This window comes from Dermacentor albipictus, chromosome 1 (genome assembly GCF_038994185.2).
Source record: "Dermacentor albipictus isolate Rhodes 1998 colony chromosome 1, USDA_Dalb.pri_finalv2, whole genome shotgun sequence".
NCBI lineage: Eukaryota > Metazoa > Arthropoda > Arachnida > Ixodida > Ixodidae > Dermacentor > Dermacentor albipictus.
In genome coordinates, this window is record NC_091821.1 from 172882675 (window position 1) to 172892322 (window position 9648).

At 41.9% G+C, this 9648-nt stretch overlaps 1 protein-coding gene across 2 annotated transcripts in view; it reads right to left on the reverse strand.

Annotated features, from left to right (window-relative positions):
- LOC139052368 (5-oxoprolinase) overlaps positions 1-9392 on the reverse strand; it is a 154618-nt gene extending 145226 nt beyond the window's left edge. For both annotated transcript variants that reach the window (XM_070529466.1, XM_070529460.1), the window contains exons 1-2: positions 8945-9392; positions 7657-7848 (exon numbers count right to left, since the gene is read on the reverse strand). In XM_070529466.1, the coding sequence (XP_070385567.1) occupies positions 7657-7848; positions 8945-9121 (369 nt within the window). In that variant the 5' untranslated portion in view covers positions 9122-9392. The remainder of the gene's footprint in view (positions 1-7656; positions 7849-8944) is intronic.
- Positions 9393-9648: the final 256 nt, after the last annotated feature.

Below are 9648 nucleotides of genomic sequence, written 5' to 3' on the forward strand. Positions count from 1 at the left end.
GAAATAGAAAAATATAGCTAAGAGTACAAAAGATGGCCAATCTGCAAAAGGATGATAGATATCAGACCGGCAGTTTAGGTGATAAACACAGCTAACATGATGGCAAGATGAACCAGCATGAAAAAAAACTGCATAAAAATTATGACATATCTCAAGCAAAAGAGACGATCATCAGTCATATTATGAAACCCTGGCAAAAGGCCACCAAGTTGCTCTTTGTCACCTGCATAACTCTCTCCTCTAGCACGTCCCTGGGCAGGCACTTGCTTCCTAGCTTAAGTTACACGTGACATTTGTTAATCATGCATAAAAAATACACATGTTATGTTCAAATCCATATGCGATTAAAGGACTTGTGTTGGGGAAATTCAATTGTTATGCAATGTCAGTTCAAGAAAAATTTTTAAGGGCAGAAGCAACAACCTCAGACATTTTGGACCAGCTCAAGAAGCAGGAAATGTTTCACTTCGAAGAAATATTGGGGCAAGGAAAGATCCATTTTGGAAATGCTAAGGAGAAGAAAATGACTAGAGCTTCAGATAATTAAACTTCTTCAATTCCTGAGAAGACTACACCAAACACAAGTCAAAATGTAAATTTTAGTTTTCTATATTAAAAAATACAACAAAAGTTCTACCTTCTTTTGACAATATGGATTTTTGTGAAACTAGGAGTTTTTAGGTGATAGCAGAATTGCACCAAGGTTTAAGTAAACGTTTTCCTGTTTAACACAATGATGAAAGTTCTGATGAACCACTATACATAAGAGACACCATAGAACCTGTTTCACGCAGATGGCACTGTCCTCTGTGAAATATTGAGGGAGTCTTGAAGCAAAGCTGGAACACTGTAGGAAGTGTTTGGAAGACAAAGGTTTGAGGGCAGAGGAAGCAAAGAGGAGTATGCGACCTGCAATATTGGAAATCACCATACTTGCGATAAAAACAAATGCAGAACATGATGCTTTATAAGAATTACGAGTTTACTGAGCATCAACAAACTGAAAAAGCGCCTCTTATTATATGTAGTCGTATGCTTCAACAATTACGAACAATAACGCCCCCCCCCCCCCCACCCCCTTGTTTCACCCTTCAAAAGCCGATGACAAATTCAGCCACCAGATGACTAGCCTTTGCAGGAATGTCAGCCTCTTCACGGAACAAGGTGGGTGTGGTTCTGCAAACTATGAGTGTAATTTAGCACAATGAGAAGAAATGGGGGCAAGGGTACCATTAATGAGCTCCCTTACAGTAACGGTATTACTTGAAAACTTTAGGTCCAGTTGTTCGAACCATTCACGACAGTGTGCCCTCATCGGTGCAAACACTGCTGCCTCAGCACCTGCACATCTGGAATCTCAGGGTAGCATATGCTGTGTCATCTGTTTTTGCAATACACATCTCCCACCCTCTCATGGTGTGCGCGCATATGTGAAAAAAAGAAGTCACAGTTTCACCAGAAAGGCAAAGCATAGATTGCGACAGCAAATTATCAGACAGCCACATGAAGTAAGAATAGCACTTTTATCAGCCATATCAACTTGTAAATATTTGCTTGTTAACTAAATTAACAAGCATGGTGTCAGCACACATAGCAAACATGAACACATCACACTAGATGGCCGCAGGCACTAGCTGTCGAACCGCTGGCATGAGGAAGCATGGCAGCAGCAGCGAGCGAAGTGACCTTCATGCTATATTTCGCTTCAACACAAACTGAGCGCTGAGAACATATAGCACGCACAAAGGCATGAGCCATCGACGCACTTAGACTATGCCCCCAACGCTCTCAAGATACAGCCGCACAACCGTGTGCAGCCGCCACATATGCAGTTATAGCTGGAGTAGGAAGCTGCCCCCTCTCTGCCCCCCTCTGGTGCCTCGCAACATAGGATGCCTTGCAACATTGGACGCCTCACAACATTGGATGCTTCGCGCGTGACAGAAAACGGCGCACTTCCTTCCCACTCTTTTTCCTTTTGTGTGGGCAAGACTGAGCCTCTACCATCAGCTCCCGTCGCACGCTTTCACTCGCACATAAAGCGTAGGGCACGCAACGATGGTGTTATCATCCTTGGTCTTTATATGGAACATCACAGTGATGGCAGAAATGCCCCTGGAGTCTCCATGTAATTGCTATCGCAATAATAAAATGAAAACTCAAATTTGGAAAATATGACAATCAAGTGGACAAGGCAGTATGAACAAGTTGGAAGCAGGCTCCACGAATCTTGTGTGACAAAATTGATCGATTTATCAGGCGCAACGTCCAGCGCCCATTATGGGCTATGATGGGCCCGGTAGTGGAGGGTTACAGATAATTTTGACTGCCAGGAGCTCTTTAACATCCACCGAAGGTATGGCAGACAAATGTTTTTAATTTAAGCCCCAATTGGAAGATGACCACAACAACCTAAAATCAAACCCACACCTCATTCAGCAGAATGCCACGGCCAATGAGCCACTGTGGTGGGTTTGTACTACAGGTTGTCAGCCAAGCTGAAATTACAGGTTTAACATTGAGTGGCATGACCAGCAATGCTTAATGAAACCAAAATGATTCCAGACAAGAAGCGCAGCATTCAGAAAATGTAAGTGATTGAAAAATGAGGATGCTGAGTTTAACTAACATGAACTGCCAAAACAATATCAAGAAAGACATCATCATCAATGAACTGACGGAGGAGTGTGACATACAGAGCAAAATGCAGGTGTTTGAAGAAGAATGCAAACTAATATTTTATTTTTTCTCATCAAAGACAGCCACAACATTTCCACTACAGCAGGGCATTCCTGTACTTTCCAAATTTTCATGTAAGCAAACCTTTGATGGTGCTTTGAATATTTTAAGAATTTTACTATGTTATGTGACCAGTGTGCAAAAAGGGCACCAAAACAATCATAGAAAGACGGCCCTAGTAATCAAACAAACACTTTATTTCCAGAGGCAGCCCCCCCTCCTCCCCTCCCTCATGTAAAGGTGTGTAAAAAACAAAGAATGGAAAGGGCCCATAACGTGGCCCCATTCATTGTAATAGACATAGCACAACTAGCGTATGTAATCCACTACCATGATCTACGCAAGCCTTAATGTGCCATCTACAAGCACACAGCTACCACACTGCATGTGCACATAGCCCGTTAGGTCTGTGAAGTGTGCTATGCTAAAAATATCTTCCAACAATACACCAAAGACAGGGCACTGATGCATATGCTCCCATATGTCTTGATCAAGTAAATTTTATTGTGATAGCAATTATATGGACACTCCAGGAGCATTTTTGCCATCGCCCTGATGTTTCGTATAAAGTCCAAGTGCAACAACACCATCGCCGCAAGCCGTATGTACGAGTGAAAGCACGCGAATCGCGGCTCAATCTGGCATGCGCAAGGAAGGCAGAAAACGAATGTCCCGTCTTCCGTTGTGTGAAAGGCCGTGGAGGGATGGGAGGGAGGAAGCGGCATTGGGCTCCGGCAGCAACAGCATATATCGCGACCATGTGCAAGGTGAACTGATGATTACGGCTAACTCTCACACACGAAAGGGAGCAAAGCGGGGAGGCAGAGGGAGGATCGGCTTCTACTCCGCCAGCAACTGCGTACTTTGCACGATGGCACGCGCCGTATCTTGAAAGCGATCTGCAGACGGCTCATACCTTTGTGCGTGCTGTTTTCTCATTGCTGTTTGCGTTGAAGTGATGGACAGCCCTAAGGTCACTTCGCTCGCTGCTGCTGCCACACTTGCTCGCAACAGCGTTTTGACAGCGGGTGTCCACAGTCATAGAGTGTGATGTGTTCATGTCTGTATGTGTGCATTGGCATCATGCTTGTTAATTCAACTAAGCAAATGTTTCCAAGTTCATACGGCTGATAAAACTACCATCCTTACTTCTTATAACTGTCAACTAATTTGCTATCACAAACGATGCTTCGCCTTTCGGGCAAAATGGCGACTTTCATTTTTTTTAAATCTCACGTGCTCACTATGCGTAGTGTTTTACAATTTATTAGCTAAAAGAATTCCTCTGGATACACTCTGACCTTTGAAAATATGCAAACAATAATGTACGATAGTCGGTGAGCATGTGAAACCTGTAGCTTAGAACAATGACACATGAACAGATGTGCGTCAGTGCCTTTAATAGTGTCATCTAAAAAAAAATTAAATAATCGGGTTTCACGTGCCAAAACCACAATCTGATTATGAGGCACACCATAGTGGGGGTCTCCGGAAATTTTGACCACCTGGGGTTTTTCAACTTGCGCCTAAATCTAAGTACACAGGTGTTTTCGCATTTCGCCCCCATCGAAATGCGGCCACCGTGGCCAGGATTCGATCCTGCATCCTCGTGCTCTGTAGTATCATCTAAAAAAGTCCGCTATCTACCCTTATAAATGCAACATATTTATGCATTTATTCTTTTCCATGTGTGTGTGTTCTACCCATGGCAACAGTCAGTACTATGTCGACGTGGTTTTTCCTGTCCCGAAGAACTTGTTCAACAAATTTGTGCTTTTAAGCCATAGAAGGATGGACACAAGAACATTCACACAAACGAAAACAAGCACCTGTTGCTGCTCGCCTTTCCTCTCTGTGTGCATATGTTTTCATAGCTGTCCTTCTATACTACCTCTGTGCTCTGTTTATGTACTGTTTGCTCCATTCTTCTTACGATACCATGGCTGCCACTAAAACATGCACCATGTCTCCAGCAAGGACAAAAATTGTAAACAGGAGCAAGCTTGAAACAATATATGCTCCAATAACAGAGGCCTCATCTATCATCCTGCTGTCAGAAACTTTCAATGAGACGAGAGCTTCCAGCTATACCTTTGCTTCACAATATGCTTCAAGAACATCAGAGTGTACAATGCTTTTCATCTATCCTTAGAGCCTTTCACATTTTCCGGGTCTGAAAACCTGGAAGAAAATTCCATCCCTTGGGCCTAGATACAGATATCATTCTTGCAAGGCTCTGTGCCTTCACACAAGCCCACATGCATACAAGGCTGTTTGAGGGCTTTCTACAACAAAAAATTAATGTAGCATTTCTGATTTATTAAAGTGTTTTTACAACAGTGCCAAATGTTTGTTACATTTGGCAGTTACATACTTATTGAGTGTCTGGTGATTTCTTTATTGTGGCTATAAAAATGTGTCCTATTATGCTGAAATAAAGCATGATCACTGCAGACTAGTGTTGTAAAGTAGATGGATCCTCCTACATAAGGCAAAAAAATGAAGGTTTAACATCCCAAAGCTGCACAGTGGGCTATGAGGGATGCTGTAGTGAAGGGAGGGCTCCATTTTATCACCTGCGTTTTTTAATGTGCACCCAAAGCATGATACACAAATGTTTTTGCATTTCATCCCCATTGAAATGTAGGAACTGAACCTGTAACCTGAAGATGAAGAGCAGTAGAACACATAGCCACTGAGTCACCATGGCAGGCAAAAAAATAAATTGTCATCAAATATGTCTAACAAACTAAATTTTACTATATTCATGAAACAACTGCTGAAAGGAATGCATATTAATGCATTCCTTTCAGTCCATCATACACCCTTATGTTGTCCCAGCTGCAATTCACACGGACCTTATACCTGATTTAGGAAAAAAAAAAGAATACACTGCATCTTCCGTAAGGCTGCATAAACAGAGCTGAATCTCTGACAGTCAGAAAAGCACACCCTACATGGAACAGAAAGAGCTGGAATTGCCTCGTGAAAGACATTCAAACCTGCTCATAATGATTTTCTTCTCCGATGTTTTTTGCACTTAACTTGCTTGTTCCGTTGACAGTCATGACAGACAAGAGATAAAGGAGCATACCAGTATGATGAAAAATATACATAGCAAAGCACAGCATGTGGTATCTGTTAACATCATTAACCTTTTGAGGATTTTTGCAAAATATGTACGGGGCCACTGATCTATCTCGCATGGATTTTGACGTACGTGAATGGCACCAATCTTATGTTTGATATTTTGCCCGTATTCGACATCACTGGTTGTCGAGAGGTGCTGCCATTTATATGGAGTCACCCAATGTCATTCGAAATTGCGTTTCTGCTTGCCAGGGTGTACAAGTCTACTTATTAACATCAGAGTGCTTGTTCATATGGTCACACACGACTCGTTGGCTACCTCCAAGGCGTGCATGGAGGGGATGCTATCATTTTTTACAGCCGCCGCTATCATGTTTTTGGTAGCTTAGATATTGCCCTGCACAGCCAAGGTTCAGAGATATTACTATGTTTTCTTTTTCTTTGCTTTTGGTTGCGGTTCCCTTCATTTGCTGCTTGCATATTCCCCTACACTGGGGTGCATGCAGTCATGATTTCAGTATGGCCACACGTGGTGCCTATTCTTGAGGCGACTGCTTCATCCTTTCTTCTACTGACTCATTTCTGATACTATCCTTCTTCTGATAAAGTGTTTTTGCAACAATTTTATAGCCAAAAATTTTGCAATAAATTTTTCTAGACCTCTTACTGTGTAGCATATTTGTGTGTATACTGTTGGTGTGAGTAAAGAGTTTTCAATCATTTCCCACTGTAAAAAAAAAAAGAAAACTTAAAAAATTAGTCACAGGGGCACAATTTTTGAAAAAAATTTGACTCTCAAAGGGTTAACTGAACTATATCTCAGCCTGTTTTTTATGTAGCAAAGGTTTTTAAATGCTTAGATAATTCATACAATGGAAGGCGCTGTGAGGCACTCAACACCATACATGCAGGTAAGCTCCGCCTGTTTCACCCTTCAAAAAATGTGTTAGGATTGAGTGCAGGCACTATTCGGGCCACCTCATTACAGACCCCATTCTCTTTGTCACCCCCAATAAAGGAGGATAAGCACAATGAGCCATTATGCAGGCAATTTATTTGTGAAACTGCATTGTAGAGGCATTGAATTGTACAGAGGCTGCTTCCTACCAACTAAATAGAATATTCAAATCTGTGTACACTTTAGCAATCACTGCACCTCACTTGCTTAGAATAACAGTTTCGTATAATAAATTTGTTACTACTAAACATATTTCACACACATATTTTCTCAAGGTTACACCTCACTACCTTTAGCAAGGTAGCTAACTTTTAAATGACATTTGGAAAGAAAAATAAATAAATGTGCACTTTTTTTGTGCATGTGTTCATGTGATCAATTATTTCTTCAAAGGCCTAAAAGAACTATATTCCCGGTAATACATCCCAATATTGACTTTCAAGAAAATTATCCTGACCTGCACACGAGAAATTTCGGACCTACTTTTTTTACTTTTTATGAGGTCCTGAATTACCTTCAAGCATGGCAACCTTACCACAAAATAAGTATGCATCTTAATGCCAGACCACAAATATATAATTTATTATACAATGATTTCATAGTCAAATGAAGAGGGAGGCTCAGTACACATCCGGAATTGACTCTTAGAATAAATTACAAGGGTTGAATGCAGCACCAAACGTTTACCAAAAGAATAGTTTAGCTTTGAACGTGAGCCAGATTATAATACTTTGGGCCAAACTTTCAGTAGCAAACACCGCCAAGCACGCAGACAATGTTGACTGACAATGCCCACTTCAAAGACACAGTCACAAGCCAAACAAATATTAGAGACAAACAATAAAGCTGAGTGCACTATGGAGCCTTACAAGATCAAAGAGATGTGGTCTTGCTTGATTTCCAATGTATAGTAGGTCTTTGAAGCCAGCAGTAACAACAAATGCCGTAGGTTCTCCTTTCCGCTCTAGAAGAGCATTTGTAGCCACCGTGGTGCCCATTCGAATCCACTCTATCATTGAGGCATCAATCTTTTCATTTGGTGGGAACGTTTGCCCTGTTTCCTGCAATTGAAACAGACAATGATAAGACCCATGAAGTTGATATAGGCATACAGGATTGCTGGAAAAATTATGCTTATTGTACTAAACAAACTGAGGCTTATGCTGCAATAATACTTAATGCTTTAGTATCCTACTAAGCTACTGCTTCAAAAAATCCAACTGGTGACAAAGCAGAAGCAGTGCAGCACATACGTTATCTTCACAAAACAATGATGATTTAGTCAGATGGTTTTCTTGTTATTCGCATTGCCTCATAAGAAATAGAATATTTTCCTCACATAGTCACCTTAAAACATGATCAATAGCATGCATGCAATGTCACACTGTCGCTAACATGGGCACGATTTAAGTAGTATTGAGATTTTTTGCCATGACATGTTGAATTAGCATACCTTTCACAAACAGATCCCTTGCTTATTCAAGGGTGTTCAGGTTTTGTACTGACAGGCTAGATGTTTATTAACCAGCTATTGTCAAAAGAAATGCTATGCCCTTTTCATTACACATAAACTAAGCTAGCTTCAGCATTACAGAAGAGCAAGGCTACAAATGTTACTCGCATATATTTTTCTAAAATCTCCTGTAACTTCAGCTGCAAACACTTTGCATTTGGTGCAATAATGAGCTTGCTGTTACGCTGTTTGTGACAAGCAATCAAGGATCCATACAAGTCAGCTGCACTTTGTGCAGTTCAGACGGGGTGTGCATAACCCGGTTCAACATAGCTCGAGGTACCAGCACGGTGTAAACCATTTGAACGCTTAACTTCTGGGACAAGCAGTGCAAGAACAGAACATAAAGAGCCTTGTTCTGCATGAAATGCAGCATGTGTGTGTCAGATACTGCTGTTGATTGCTGGCAGCGTTTGCTGTTTTCACGGCAATGCATGAACTAGGTCCATGAATAGTTCGGTGATTCTGGCACAGTTGTTCAGCTAGTGTATCCACTGCTTAACTTCGCGCGCGCGGGTGTGTGTGTGTGTGAGTGTGCGTGTGTGTGTGTAAACTTACTCTCAACAGTAAAACTTGTTCTTTACTTGACACAAACGTTAGTGCTTTAACAATGCTGCTCTCTGGCATGTAAATATCAGGCTCACCTCTTCCAGGATCCTTCTGATGCCTTCGCGCGGTGCGTCTGTGTAGTTATTTGGATCCTCAGAAAGAAGCTTCATGACTCTGACGTTACCTCCGGGACAGCGAGCATATATGTCAGTAAAGGTGCCCCCACGGTCTATGGCAAACTGAAACTTGCGACTCGACTCTAGAGGTCTCATTGTGTTAAAATGGCGAACGTACACGCTAACGGAAACCTCGTGTGATCACAGCAGAGAGACTGCCAGTGCACGATGCGAACAGCTGTGAAGAGTCGTTGCTATCGCAACTATCGCTGCGAAATTCGAGTTGCAATGATCGCTGCGCTCTGCCCCGAAACATTTACGACCGCTTTGCTTGCTTGAAACCGCAGCACCGCAGATGGAAACACATTGCAATGTTTGAAACAGATGTTTGTCACGCGCTTCACAGACGCCCCGCCCATTAGTTTCATAGCCCCGCCCTAACACGGGGTCAACAAACTAAACAAACTGACGACCGCTGATGACTGATAATAAAAGTACGACCTTTAATTTTGATTGAACTTTATTTAGAGTTATTTATTTCAGTATACGCTGAAAACTAAATTCTGAGTTAGTTTTTGAGCCATACGATTACTTTGAGCTACCAACAAATCGATGCTGCAAACAATGTTTTCCGTCACCATCACGGCCACGAAGAAGCGTCTGCTGCTGACGTGTTCGACAAC